The sequence below is a fragment of the Pyxicephalus adspersus genome, chromosome 8 (assembly GCF_032062135.1).
Source record: "Pyxicephalus adspersus chromosome 8, UCB_Pads_2.0, whole genome shotgun sequence".
Lineage (NCBI taxonomy): Eukaryota > Metazoa > Chordata > Amphibia > Anura > Pyxicephalidae > Pyxicephalus > Pyxicephalus adspersus.
In genome coordinates, this window is record NC_092865.1 from 38,996,768 (window position 1) to 39,012,540 (window position 15,773).

The 15,773-nt window shown below is 35.6% G+C and overlaps 1 protein-coding gene across 1 annotated transcript in view; it reads left to right on the forward strand.

Annotated features, from left to right (window-relative positions):
* Positions 1-15,773, forward strand: part of KCNT2 (potassium sodium-activated channel subfamily T member 2) — a 206,311-nt gene that overhangs the window by 174,366 nt on the left and 16,172 nt on the right. Inside the window, exon 22 of the mRNA XM_072420086.1 lies at positions 6,750-7,050. Within this exon, the coding sequence (XP_072276187.1) occupies positions 6,750-7,050 (301 nt within the window). The remainder of the gene's footprint in view (positions 1-6,749; positions 7,051-15,773) is intronic.

Consider the following 15,773-nt stretch of genomic DNA (forward strand, 5'->3'; position numbering starts at 1 on the left):
GGCAAGATATTAGAGATGGCCAAACTTTGAACATCAACCAACAGTTGTATGTCAGGGAACACTATGACCACTGACTCCTCTTCTCTCCTTGCAATATTCACATGAGTATACAGACGTGTATGCTTCAAGCATACCTCTGCTTATATTAATATCAGTGACTTTACCACTACCAGGTAACTAGAAAGGTATTAACTGAAAATATCCCACTTGGTCAAGATATGTCTAGGTTGTCTGCTCCTTCCATGCAGATGCATTTTAGGGTTTCCATGTTTACTTTTAACTGTATCAGACTTTAAGTATACTGTAGAACTTTGGACCTATTAAAACTAATTATTTAAGAAGTGAGACTGCAATGTGCTGATTTGCATCTGTTGGGTGTGTCCCATAGTAGCCTTGACAAAATCAATAAAAGTACTAAATAGGTGTGCTGTGTTCCTGTATTGACCCCCTTCCCCTATTATTATCTTGTGGCAAGACAACCGGCCAAACTGTAGACTAATATAAACAAACCCCTAAGTCAGTGTTAGGGGTTTGTTTATATTAGTCTACAGTTTGGCCGGTTGTCTTGTGTTGGTGTCGTGTTGTGTGTCTACACTGTGGTTTATAGGAAAACAGTCACTGGCAGTTCTACCATATTGGCAGGGGCTGAAGCTTTTGGCAAGCGTCTAAAATAAACTATACATTACAATCTTGACAGGTGCCCTTAGATAGCCAGATTTTTACCTAGTCCTGTTCTAAAGTCCTTGGGAATGGGTAATATATAGGTGCTTTTATACCCAGATATTAAAGTGTGTTATCAAAATGCATTTTAATATGCAGTGCCCAGCCCCTGCATCAGTGTGTTTATAGAGGAATAATTTCCAGTGTCACAAGGTGACAAATGTATATACACATTTATAGAGATGTATTGATATGTTTAACCATGATAATTATGTACCTATTCTAAAAAAAGTCAGTGTTAGGGGTTTATGTATATGTGTTTTCACTCCATTTTCACAATTTTATCTGCTTTTACCCAACTCACATATGTTTTACATTGGATTTATGAAAATGGCTTAAACATAAGCCCAAAGTTATTCAGACATGTTTTAATGTATTCCAAATGTGACAAATGTGTAATGCTATGCAAATGTTGTGTAAATCCATTTGTTAATAGTCCTCTTAGTCTCAAATGTTAATATAGAAATTATTCCATTGGATGTGGTTGCCAGGCTTAAAATGGATGTGGGAACATGAACTGCTAGTCCACATGCTGGATAGCAATGCCTGAACCCAGTCCTATAGGTCCTACAGGCCCTACAGGCATTGGGTGCTGGGAATTAATGTCCTAAAGACAGTTGATAGCAGTAATTGTAAAATTAGTGCTATAGACTGCATACAAAAGTTAAGACTCGGCTAGTATATTTATGCAAAATGGGTAGCACTTTAATTTATTATATAGTAATGCTATACACATAATGCAACATGGTCCCACAGATAGCTAAGCTTACAATGAATAGCACTACTGGGACTTATATATAGTGAAAATATTTATGAAAATAGTGAGACTCGTGGTTCCAAGGTATTGAAAAAAACTGACATGTAAATTATAAAATAGGGTGAACCACCATTTTAAAACATAAGGTCACATAAACATTTAATATAAGTACTACTAGGACTTGCTGTACTTACCATATTCATAAATACTTACTAGCAATGGTGTTTTCACTATTGACAATGGATAACAGTGCGGGGACTTTTTCTACATCAATGCTTGGACCTGTAGCACCACAACTAAATATTTTTAGCCCCTTTAATGTCTTGTTAACATGCACTGTATATTCTGTATTTATGTGACAGCTTCCATCTACCATAACTACAAATGGTATCTATCACGACAAAAAATGTCAGAAACCATATGGAAGGGATGTTCCATTTCTGATTACATGTTTCAGTGTTTATATGAACCAGCTCTGAGCTGAGCAGATACGGGGTTATAGGTTGTGAGGGATATGTCTGACATTGAAAGCATCACTGTACCTGGAGTACAGGATTGTCATGCAATATGCAGTATATCTGTTTATGTAGTCCAAAAACATTTTGAAAAGCTTCTGTGTGCCATAAGAAGCATAACACAAACTGGTATGGGTAACTGTTCAATCCCTGAGAAAGCTCTACATGACCCAATCCACACCTTATCATTGCAAGGAACAGACTATATTTTTTCTATAGTGAAAAAACTAGGATATTTGAGAGCAAATGTGCAAGACAACAATATAATAAAAAATTTGAAAATCAACAGGACCAGGAAACCAGAGGTTAAAAAAGGCAGATGGGGAAAACACTGATGTGGTGAACTTTCATTTTGAGATTTTGAGCATGCTTAGTACTTAGTTCTTGTTGCTTGGCAACAACGTGATACAGACAACAGGTAAAACTCAATTTTGATCAGGGTGATGAATTGAACCAGTCAGTCAGTGTCAGTTCTTATGATTTTTCCATTTACAAAAAGCCATTTTCAAGCCAGTCACAAATATGGTAATAAGCAGTGCGTGACCATAATGGAATGTTCTATTTTCATTAAATAGATATGTTGATGGAAAGAGATAATAGTTTGCATGAAAAAGGAGTATAATAGGTTTGTTTGTAAAGTAAAAGTAGTTTTCCCAGTCATCCTGTATTGCAAAAAATCAAAATATATTTTTTATAAAAAAAATCCACATTTTAGGTAGAAACTTTGCAAACACACACAAACAAACTGCTTCAATTTTTGTGGCATAGTTTAACAAGATGCAGGAAATAATCTTCAGAGGTTTTTGACCATTTTGACAAGACACAGTTGCTGCAGATTTGTCAGGCGTACATCTATCATGTGAATCCTCCCATTCCACCAAATCCTAAATGTAGTTTGAGATGCTCTTTTTTAACTTGTGACAAATGGGATTTGAGTTATGGCTGCTTGGGAATTGGAACCATTCTAGCTATTCTCCTTTAGACCTCTGGCATCAACAAAGCATTTTATGCTGCTTGCTGCATATTTTACCTTTTTGGGACTATTCTCTGTAAACCCTAGATCAGCTGTTTATATAATTCTCAGACCAGTCTGCCTGGTGCTAACAACCATGTTGTATTCAAAGTCACTTAAATCCCCTTCCCTCCACATTCTGATTTTCAGTTTGAAATCTACATACCTAAATGAATTGTGTTTCTACAGCATGACTGGGTAATTAGATTTCTGCTCTAACATGCACAAATATTATTAAAAGTACTGTTTAAAAGGTTAAGACTGGCTCTACCATCCTTTACATGACCAGGCTTGTTTGCTTTGGCTGGAGTGAAGAGGGGAAGAGCAGTAAATGTGAGCAGAATAAAGTTATTAAAAAAATTATAGAATCAGTACAGTAGAGAAAAAAGCTGAAAAAAGAAAAAAGGATGTTCTGTAGTTCATATAGGTGAATTGAGGCAGGGCTAATAATATGGATTGGTATAACACCGCAATATACAAGCAAATTTACAAGGTTACTTGATATGTCGTAGGAACAATGGGTATATTTTCACATTTATCAAAATACATAACAATACACATTTAATTGTATATTTAATAGTCAAAAAAGTAAAAAGGAGGAAGTTAAGTTTTTAGTTCATGCAATTTCAGTGATCAGGTAATCTTTAAATTGTGTTTCATCATTTGTCAGACAGCCTGTATCCAAGTCCATCTTGTCAATGTCTAATGTCAAGATCCTGCTTGTCTGATTGTCCAGCATTCAGCTTATAAGCAGCATTTAAGCTTAGCTTCCAGATCATTGGCTGATCTTTCTGGGATCCTATGGGTCTGTCTGGACTTCTTTCTCCAGAACTGTAGTACCTTGCTCTGGTTCCCCTGCCCAACACCATCAATGGTAATCTTCATGGTGGGCCAAGATTGTGCTAAAACCAACATGCACTGGTACTCAATTACCATTTGTAATAGGAGATAGGAGGAGGAGGATAGGCAAACACAATATTCCTCCAGGTTATAATTTTTTTCTTAATGGGGTCATAGGAATATCCCACTGATACAGAAAAGTATTCTGCATTTGAACTGGAAGATCCCTGGCTCAGGTATTGCGGGCAATCCATCATTATGATACTCTTACTAGCTAGACGTATGTACTAAATCCTTCAAATTATTAATATTAGTGATTTCAGAATGCTGGCCTACATATATGGGGCCAGAGGATGTGCTGTTACCTATAACAATTGACATTGATTATATCACACTTAAAAAGCATACAGCTAAAATGGTTAATTTGGAGAACTGGATAAGCTGGAATAACCCTCATTATTCATTAGAATTATGTATCATGCTCTCTCCTGCAAATTTTTGGTGTCATCTAATATACTGGTCAACAGACTTTTTCTTACCAAACAGATTAAAGTCATTTTAGGTTATGTTTGATGCACAGATTCCAAATATGGTATTTTTTTTTTTTTTTATGGTTTTGCTAGATTGGCTCTAGTTTTTATAATAATGACCTCAATAATAACCTCAAAGAAAACTATTGAAACATGAAAATTAAGCAAAATTAAAGTAGATATGCCTACCTATACAAAATTATATTTTTGAAATACTTAATGTCAATATATTCTATATTCAGTATATTTACAGAACTATCTACAAAGAAGTCATTGAAAAACTCTGTTTGTATAATGAGTTTGTATGATTTCCTTTTATGCTGATGATCAGGACAATCACGTTGAAGGCTCCAGCAGTAGTCTGCCATCATGTGTCTATCCCATCTGCCCTGATACCTTTCTTCCATCACCTTTATATCTTGGTGGAACCTCTCCCCTTGTTCCTTACTGAAATCGCCAAGGTTTTCTGGACATTTTTGCAAATGGCTATGGAGATAGTGTACCCTAATGTTTATAGTAGCACCCATATTTTTAAAGTTTAGGAGCAAGTTTTGTACCAGTTTTTCATAATTTTGTGCTTTGTGGTTACCCAATACGTTCTTGACAACCATGACATAGCTGTGCCATGCAGAAGCTTCAGTATTAGTTATGTAACTTGTGAAATTTGAATCATTTATCAGTTTCCAAATCTGGGGTCCATCAAAGATTCCTGCTTTTAATTTTCAGTACTCAATCCAGGGAAGAATCTACAGATGTATTTGAAGCAATCACCGCCCTTGTTCAGAGCTCTAACAAATTGCTTCATTAATCCCATCTTTTTGTGTAGTGGAGGGAGAATGATTTTTCTTTGTCAACCATTGGGTCGTTAATGATGTTCTCTGCACCTTTTTCATGTTTTCCCTTGGAGGCTATGTCACTTTTTCAAGTAATTCTGCTTTGCTCTACTATCCCACAAGCAGATGAAACATGGGTACTTTGTGTATCCACATTGCTGTCCACGTAGGAAGTTCACCATTTTTAAATCAACACATATGGACCATTGGTGTTCATGATAGCAAAGCTTTAGTAGGACCATTCTGATATTTTCATATTCTTCTTTTTTTTGAGTTTTGTTGAGTGACCAATTGATGCATAGCAGTTGCCATTATCCAGTAACAGATTTCAAACTTCGAGTGGAACTGTCCATGAAAAGCTGCCAGTCTTCTGCTAGGTATTCTGGTACCCCCATACGGCTAGTAGTCCAAAGATGTTACAACAGTACACAAAGTCTCCATCTTCACTGAAATATGGTAGGAGTGTCACCTCTCTTGTCCTATAAACCGTTATTTTATCTTCCGGTCTCAGACAGTTCTTTTCTTTTAGCCTAGAAGCTAAAAGTTCAAATGCTTGTTTTGACAGACTTAGGTCACTTTTGGATTACACTCAAAACCCTGTATATCCTCCATGTCAGATACAGGAATATCAGGGACTGTACTGAACACTGGTATGTGAACATCAGCACCATGTGGCACAGGTCGTCTTGCTGATTCAAAATCAGGGAATTCCCACTTGTTTTTCCTGTAACAATTGAAACCTTTTACATTCGCAGCACAAAAATCAATTATGATGATTTTTGGGCTCTCGCCATACCATAGGTACACCAAATTTCAAACTTTTCAGTTTTCCATTTTTCCACTGACATAGACACTCTACACAAGGTTTGCATACCATATGGGGAGCCCAATACTTATCTTGGTCCCCCAGTTTAATACCAAAATATGCTAGATTTGCTTGTTTCAAAAATTCTGTAATGTTTTTGCTGAGAATATTCACCACAAATGTAGCAAATTCATTAGGGTCATTTCAACAACACTTTCTTGAAGAACTCAACTTTTTATTGAAAAAAGAAAATGTAAGAACAAATAGAAGGCAAATGAAAGTTTCATGAAAGTAATGCTACCTTTAATATATAAAATGCAAAACATTGGTGTAAATAAAGATTGATAATATTATTCTGTGTTAACAATTGTTGGTAAAATTGTCTATTCCGATTCCTGTATCACAAGAACTAGAGCCAATACATAGAAACTGATGTATTTTCTGGATTCAGCAGACCTTAAATACACTAAATATATTGCAAAATCCTTCAAATGCATAAAGAAATCATTTAAATATGTAGAGGGGGATTTACTAGAAGTAATAATAATGCAGGCAGTTTAACCTAAATTAATTTCAAAATTCAGTAATTCTTTGGAGAAATGAATAACTGTTTGAAATAAATACCAGTATTTTGGCTCAGCAGAAAATATACATGTTTAGTAAAAATATTCCTTACTTTGTGACTTTTACTTTTGTGTTTATTTAAATCAATCAAATTGTTTTTGCTTATTAAAAAGTCACAGATATCCATTAGTGTGGAAGATTGGGAAGACACAAAAGACACCAAAGAAACAGCAACGAACCGCAACAATCATCGGAATTCCACATCCAGTGATCAGTCAGACCATCCCTTACTAAGGAGGAAGAGTATGCAGTGGGCCAGAAGATTAAGCAGAAAAGTTCCCAGACATTCTAACAAAACAGCAGAGAGGATAAGTCAACAAAGGATGACTTTGTCCAGAAGGTCAGAAAGACAAGAACTAGCAGAATTGGTTAAAAACAGAATGAAGCATTTGGGTCTTCATACAGCAGGTTATGGTATGTAAAAATACAATATTGACCTTCAATGAGTTATTTTAACATTTACCGCCCTGTTAAGCATTTCAGCACTAATGTTATTTTGAAACAGAATTATTGAACCTAAGAAGATGGATTTCTTGCTTGAAGATACAGATGGATATTGACAGTGTGATTGTTCACAGTAACATAAAAAAAAATCCCCATCAAGATGAGATTAGACAAAAAAGCAATGCTAATATATATTGTATATGGAAGAAAATCTCTATTTTATAAACATAAACAGAATTTAGATATTCAAACGGGGCAAAATTTTGGTTTTGGAACTTTGTAAAACTCTTGCTAATTGTACAGTTTTTGCTGCCATTTGGTCTTATAGTCATGGCAAAGACAATTGGCCTGATTTATTAAAGTTCTCTAAGACTGGAGAAGATAAGACTATCATAGGAGAACCTGGGTGATCCATCAAACCTGAAATAGATCTGGTCCAGGATTGAAAACATATGCCAACTATTAACATGTGATTTTTAAGAAATCCATTCCAGGTCTGCTGGGTCACCCAGGTTCTCCCATATATATAGTCTTCTTCCGTCTCTGAGGGCTTTATTAAATTAGACTCAATGATCCAATGAAATATACACTCCTATTATATTCATTGTTTAAGGTTCCAATAAACAAATACAGTTTTAATTCTGTAGTAGTCATTTTTAAGCATTAACACTTACCTAACCCTTTAGATATAGTGGCTGCGCTGAATTGCTTTTTAAGGCTTTTTTTATTTTATTTTTCTTCCCATCCTAGGGTGACACATTCACTGAGTATACTATATCTAGGTAGGGGTAGCCTTGGCACGCTGATTATATATACTACCTTATTTGCCTTATACTGTAATATTGTCTCCCACAAAATTTGCCTATCTGCATTGAATGCTTTTATTCATATAATTTTCTATGGAATCTCCAGCACAAGCAAAATCAAGTGAGTTATGGCATTAAAGTGGAACAATATATACAAAAAGATGAAAAAAAGTAATAAAGGAAACTTTCCCGTCTGTTCTCGATCATTTCTTCAATGTGCACTGAGCTGCACACGCTCATTGTATATTCCCGGCATACCTGGCTACTCAAAATGAATGAACTTCTGTGTGAATGCATTGAAGTTACATCATTCTCGCCTTGCCAATCAGGATGGCCACAGATCCCGAACCCAGAAGAGGATCGGGTGAAGATACCAGTGCCAATGACAGGGCAAAAACAGGTAAGTTTAGTTAAAAAATTTAGGCAGGTATGTTTATTTCATAATTTAATTCTACTTTGGGGGGATTTAGATTTAGATTTAGAAACTCTCCTGGTCCGGGATGCTTTAGAATTTTGTGGCTGCCTGAACTGACCAGATTTTGCCATGTAATTTTCTTTGGGGAGCACAAAGTTATGTAATTTACTTTGGGGAACACATTACAGAGGATGGCAAACTGTTACCATTTTTCAATCAGTCACTGGAGGTCAAGCAGACACCAAAGGTATTTGAATGTCCCTGCCAACAAAAAAATGAGAATATGTTTGCTACAGTAATTTTAGAGAACAAAGGATACACAATATGATTTTCAACTGCCACACCTATAGTCCTAATTTAGTCTGAACCTAATTATATTGAAAAAAATGAATATGGCTTAAATGAACATAAATCTGAGAGATCATATAAACTGCCATTGCTGAACCTATTGTAAAGAATGCTAATTGCCCAGATGTAAAACTGATCTTTTGGTATCAGTAGTTGCAGTCACAAGGTAACAAGGTATTTAAATACCTTTTTAACCTTTTTAACAGAAAACATTTGGCTCTGGACTAATTGCACCAGATGTTTTTGGGAAAATTGAGTTTTCCGGTATTTGTCGGTAAGTCCGCGTGCACTTGTGTTGTCAGTTTAAAGGCAATAGGTAAAGGATTATTAGAAATTGGAAACATGGTTTGAAAACTCGATTTCTGCCAGTGATTCTACTTGTATTAGGAGACAGAGAGAGAAATGCATGGGAGAGAAATGAAAGTGTTTGAAAAATGCTGAGAGAGATAAGAAAGTTGAATTTAACATTCTGATTGAAGATAGAGTATATGAGAATTGTAGAGGAAGATCTTCTGAAAACCTTACATATACATTTTTATACTTATATGCCTATTTCCTTCTATTTGCCTCTCTATATATGCGGAAGGAGTGCAAGCTGTGCATGAAAATTGATTCATTCAGAAACTGAATTCAGAGCAAAAAAGATTTAAAATTATTTGTGTGAAGGACAAAAACTGAATATAACCCTGAGTTTATTTTACTGTCAAAACAATTTATCAGCATAACCCACGTAAGGATGTTAGCCAAGAGATTAGGTTTTGTTGTGTTTGGAGCAGTGTACAATGATGGCCATGCAAATCTGAAATGTAATTCATTTCTATTCATGAAACAGCAATGGAGAAATGTAAATGTGTATATGTATATTCTACAAAGCTTTCTTATTGTGGTTTTCTTTTATGGCTCTGGGATACAGCATTCCTCTTGTGAGTTTTAAAAGAAGATTGAAAGTGTTTCTTGTGAGAATTTATCACTGTAATGGACTGAGATACATAACTTGCTTTACAAAAACAATGTTCTCATTTCCTTTGAAAGTTAGTTTCAGCTGTCTGCTAAGTACATTTCTCTTATATATATAATTATACATATATATATGTATATATATATATATATATATATATATATATAATATATACCCCCTTATATTTATAAGGTTTTACCTTATGAAGACATTTTAAAAAATAGAATATTGTAAAATTATATATGTGCACAAAAATACATGGCATATTACACCATGACAATATTTATTTAACATGTTTAACAATGCAGAAGTGGGTGGGATCAAATGCATCATTTTTATAGGAATTAAGAAGGAAAATAGTAGCAATGGGCTGCTAATCACATACTCTTGACAAATTGATCATCAGCAAGTGTGACCACCTCAATAAAAAACAGAAGTGAAGTTGACTGGTCTGGAGCATAGAGGTGTGTGTAACACAATGCCAAAAAAGTAAAGATATGAGCAATAATCCTAGAGAAGCAATTTCTACCCAAGAGCATCTCTCCACAGGCCTCAGTTAGTAATGTAAAGTTTATGCCAGTAAAATTAGACGAAGACTAAACAAACATTGCTTGTTTGGAAGGCTTACCAGAAAGAAGCATCTTATTGCTAAAAAGAGCATGGCAGCACAGTTTAGGTTTACAATGTAGCATGTGAACAAACCACAAGACTTCCAGAACAATGTTACATACTTAATCAGATTGAAAAAAGACATAAGTCCATCAAGTTCAACCACTAAGGAAATAAACATATTCCAGATATAAACCTTATAGACATAGTTGGTCCAGAGGAAGGCTAAAAACCCCTGGTGTAATTTGCTCCAACAGGGTAAAAAATTCCTTTCTGATTCCATGAGGCAATCGGAAGTTCCCTGGATCAACAGTCACTGTTATCTTTACTTTAATATCCAGTTATATTCTGTGCTTCTGGAAATCATCCAGCTTTTTCTTGAAGCAATCTATAATACTTGATGAAACTACTTCCTGAGGAGTCTAGTCCACATTTTCACAGACCTTACAGTGAAGAAACCCTTCCTTATCTGGAGTCTAAACTTCTTTTCCTCCAGATGCAAAGAGTGCCCTCTTGTCCTTTGTAATGATCTCAAAGTGATAATTCAGAAGAGAGTTCTCTATGTGAACCATTTATATATTTATACAGGGTGATCATATCCCCCCTTACACGTCTCCTCTCAAGGGAGAATAGATTCAGTTCAGCTAGTCTCTCCTCATTCCTTTTATTAGTTACTGCACTCTCTCCAATTCCACAATATCTTTTTTGTGGACTGGTGCCAAAAACTGGACTGCATATTCCAGATGTGGTCTGACCAATGCTTTGTACAGGATAATGCCTCCATCTCTGCAGTCTGTTCCTATTTTAACACTTTAAGTACTTTGCTTGCTTTAGATATTGCAGCTTGGCATTGCATGCTATTATTAAGTCTATGATCTACCAGAACCCCAAGATCCTTTTCCATTTATGACACCCCCCGCCTTAAGAAAATGTGGGGCCTTGCAGATCCCCCAGTAAAACCAGCCCAAAAACAGAAATTTTGAAAAACAAGTAGAGAGACCTATAGGTTCTCACAGACAACTCAATGCTGGTTTTACCTCAGATGTGGTATCAGAGATATCTAAGACCCACATATTGTCCATTATTATTATCATTATCATTATCATTATTATTATTATTACTATTATTATTATTAATAATAATATTAGACACTATTTTTATAACATCAGCATATTACACAGCACTGTACAATAAATAGGGGTTCCAAATGACAGACACAAACACTGACACAGGAGGAAAGGACCCAACCCAGAAGAGCTTACCATCTAAGGTAGGAAAATAGCACACTAGGAAGGGGGATAGAGAGTGGTGACTGAGTACTAAGGATTTATTAGACAGAAAAGACAGGTAGGCATGTTTGAAAAGATGGGTTTTAAGTGCTCTTTTTTAAATGTGCAGAAAGTAGGAGCAAGCCAAATTGTGTGAGGAAGACCATTCCAGAGAGTCAGGGTAGCCCTAGAAAAGTCTTGGAGTCATGCATGTGACAAAGTTATGAGTGACGAAGTCATTAGTAGGTTGTTGCAGGAGTGAAGAGCAAGGTTAGGGGTGTATTTGATTCTAAGGTAAAATGGAAGCCAGCACACTTTAAAGGGTAGGGCAAAACTTTGAACATTTAACATAAAACTGCAATACGGACACTCATGACCTGTGGGAGATTCCGGTCTACTGAGAGTACTTACAAAGGTGATGGTATTCAGGTGCTTATATAAATCCAGTCCTTGGCCTCCTTAATGGTTGTTCATCTATCAGCCTATTTCCAAGACCAGTGATTTTCCTGCATTCACTCTGGCTCCTGACCTTTGGCTTTGGTTTCTGATATTGCTCTGGCTTCCAAAATTGCTCTGGCTACTGAAACTTTTAGTTTGTCACTGACCAAGCCACTCACACAATTTTCACTTTGGATTTATATAGAAAAATGTATAAGTCATGAGAAAAAGCTGATTTACAAATTTTGTGAATTAATTATATGTGTAAAAATGTGTGCCTTTGTTAAAAAGCTTGCTAAAGTTTTGGTGAAAAGTTTATTAATAGTCTCCTATATGTTCTGGGTCATCTATCCTGCTGGATTTCCCGGATACGTGACTGAGACAAGGCTGGGTAACACTGAGAATTATTATCATCTTTAGAATGCATTGACAATTTAATTTCATAGTGTTCTGCACAGATTCATAGCACCTGTGCTAAAGACAGCAAATCACCTTATAACACTAAGGAGTATTCTCCATGCCTAATAGTTGGGATATTCTTCATTTTTATTTTTAGCATTGATTTTTCTTAAAATTGGATTTACTATGCATCCCACTTTCAAACAAGGTTGGTTGTTTTGAACCTGCAATTAAATAATATTGTACCTGACTTTAGAGAACATCCAGAATGTGTTTGCTTGGTTCCTTCTGCAACAGTTAGAACATCCTTCTATTTAACCTGGGGTCTATATTCTTCTTGGGGCTGCTGGGACCAGCTATTGTGTCATGGGGTTTAAAACAATTTGATATTATTAGCAACCAAGGTAACAGAAACAAAATCATATATGGATATGGTTGTGAAGCCTTTATCTTTACTATGCTTACCTATTTCATACCTCAGATATCTTCTGCTCTTGCTTTTATTTTTCTCTCCACATTTTTTTTACTGCACATAATAATGGATAATTTACAAAATATTAGATTAAATAGAAAATGGAACCCATTGTGCTGTTTTCTGTAGTTTTATATCTAAAACTAACTGAAAGGTACAAACTTGCCCTGTGTCACATATTTCTTCTAGTCGTAATTTATGTTCTAAATTTATATCAAGTCAATGGCATTAAGTCAATGCAATCTCTCCCTGAAATCCACAGTCCAGGTATTAGGACACTGATGTGTTTTGTATGTTAGTAGATATCTTACTATTCAATCTACATATTTTTTTCTCTGCCAGGTCAATAAATGTTATTCGGTAACAATATAAAAAATACAACACATTTTACCTGACTTCTTTGCAGCTGTCATTGCTGTTTGCATTTAAACAGGTTTGGGGTCTCTAGTAATGAAAATAATAATGGAAAAATAAACTGCAAGAATGTAATCTATCCAGTTTCTTTTTTCATTACTTGCTTCAGTTAGATTGTCGATTACAAGAGCTGTGATCAGGTTCAGCAGGTTTTCTTGTTATAAACCTGACACCATAGAATAGTAATAATCTCAACATAAATATGCATGTAAAGGCTACCAAAATATTCTTTAGACCACTGATGTCATAGGCATTTGTCCCAGAGTTTTCATCATTCATATATTTCACTTATGGAGGGAGAGAAAAAGGAAGCATCATCCTTGTTTGTTTTGTGATTCTGTATAGTTACATTTATGTTACTGACTGTACATATTGTATTGCCTTAAGAGGCTCTATGCATATCAAAAGTATGTGTAGCATGTATCTACTTCAACAGTAAATCAGATGAAAGCAGCATAACCAGTACAGTTTTCAATTATCTTCTTGTTTTAGAACATTCTAAAAAGGAAAATGTAATGATAGAGATGACCAGTTGAAACTGTTTAGGTACACCATTATATAGCAATTACTAATAAAAGTAAACCCACCAGAGATTCGGTAGTTATATATGAATTTATTACAAAATTTAGTGAGGGAGAAGAATAGGAAGGGGCAAGTGACTATTTTACATCTACCAACTGGGACCAGACCCTACAGAGGGGTGAGACAATATTCAAATGAACAATACAAACACTGATCTACCCTTCAATTTGGGAAATGGCATTTAGGTTCCTTAAATTTAGAAAAGTTACAAATTCCTGCAAATGTAGCCAGTCAAAATTGCTGTACATAGTCTACCTGGCTGAGTATTTACTGCAATAGGAAAAAAAATCTGATTCAGATTTTCCATTCTAAATTACAAACATTTTAGTGGCTGAACTGTAAATTCACTATAAGAGGATTTTTTTCTAGGACTTCAGAGATTGATATGTTCATTTCATACCCAATTGTACCTCCTGAAAATAGGAGACTCCTCAGTTAGGGCCCTGAAAACACATGGGCAACTGAAACTAAAACGAAGATTTGTGTATTTGTTACCAGTATATTGCCCAACAAATGGGTAGGAGAGACTGCCCCCCAGGTTCATGTTCCGATTATAGTAAAAAAGAGAAAAACGAATCAAGACAGAGAATAATTTCTAAAGATCAGAACTTAATTACTCTAATTTCTCAATCCGGGATTCAAAGTTGAAAGTGTGACAGCCATGTAGTCCGCCTTGTCAGCTGCCCATAGCAGTTGGGCTGCATAGAGATTCACAGCATGTGAGACCTCCAGTCCAATGACCATGGCCTACAGCTTGTAGCCTGTAGGCAAGTTTGGTATTCGGTCTTCACAGTTTGACGTTGGCAGTGAGTACATAGCTGGAGTCATACTTTAAAGCTAAGGCAAACTACCCAGAGAGATCGTCTGTGTATATTTACCATGAGTCTGGCTGGGTTGCTGTAGCTGAGAGAAGAACACAAAGTGCACACATGGGCTGTACAGTGCCCTGTGGCCTACAGAGATCAAACAAACACCCAAGACGAGCTGCAATGAATAAATCCTAGCTCCTGGAAAGCAACCTTCAAGTCTTGCATCTTTATTTTCTAGCCCACATGGCCTCACCTGAAGATCACTGCCAGACTCAGGACCCGGACCATGGTGACATGAATCAAGTCATAGCCATAGCCCATCACTTGATTAAGAGAACAATTCTATATTCAGGTGCTCAGAAAGGATGTCCAGTAGAGGTATAGCAAATGCTCTCTCGTTCAAATGATGCACACACACAATTTACATACTATGCAATTTACAGTGTGAGAAGGGGTAATAATGAGTTTATCCAAATATAGTTCAAGCAAAGTGCCTTTTTTAACACCATGTTCTTGATTTTTATGCTTTTAGTAATATTGTATTTTCTGCCCTGCAGAATGCACTTTGAATGCTCCTCATGTGAACTCAGATGTCAATAATCACATGAAAAATTAGCCCATACATTAGGCACATTTGCAGATGTATTTAAAAAAAAGCATATTGGAGCACCCTATTTTTTAGCCAGTTCAGATCCTAGATTTACAGCAATTGTTTTGTTTGTTCTTTGATATATATCTCTGAGGTTCAGTGTATGATAAGAAAGCTATTCTCCACTTTTTTAAATGTAAAAAAGGATGTGTTACAAGTTTGAAATAAAATAACTGATTAGGTGATGAATGTTGTTTTCTCTTAGCACACTTTCCAAACACATTTTTCCTGCAAATGTTATTTGTCTCAAGGCTTTAGTCATAAAATTCCACATTCTATGCCAAGCTGGGAGTCTTAATTACTGCTACATAAAAAAGCAAAGACCAGTGCTTTCTTCCTTTTTACAAGTCTTTAAATCTCCTTAGAATCTCTTTGACATGCCCAAAACATACAATGTCTTCCTTGAAGAAGGCATTTTTAAAATTATATATTATAATATATTTGACTATGTACTTGCAATAGAACACATTTATGTTGTCATTCACCCTTTGTGCCCCATTCCAAAAAAAGAACATTGTAGATATAA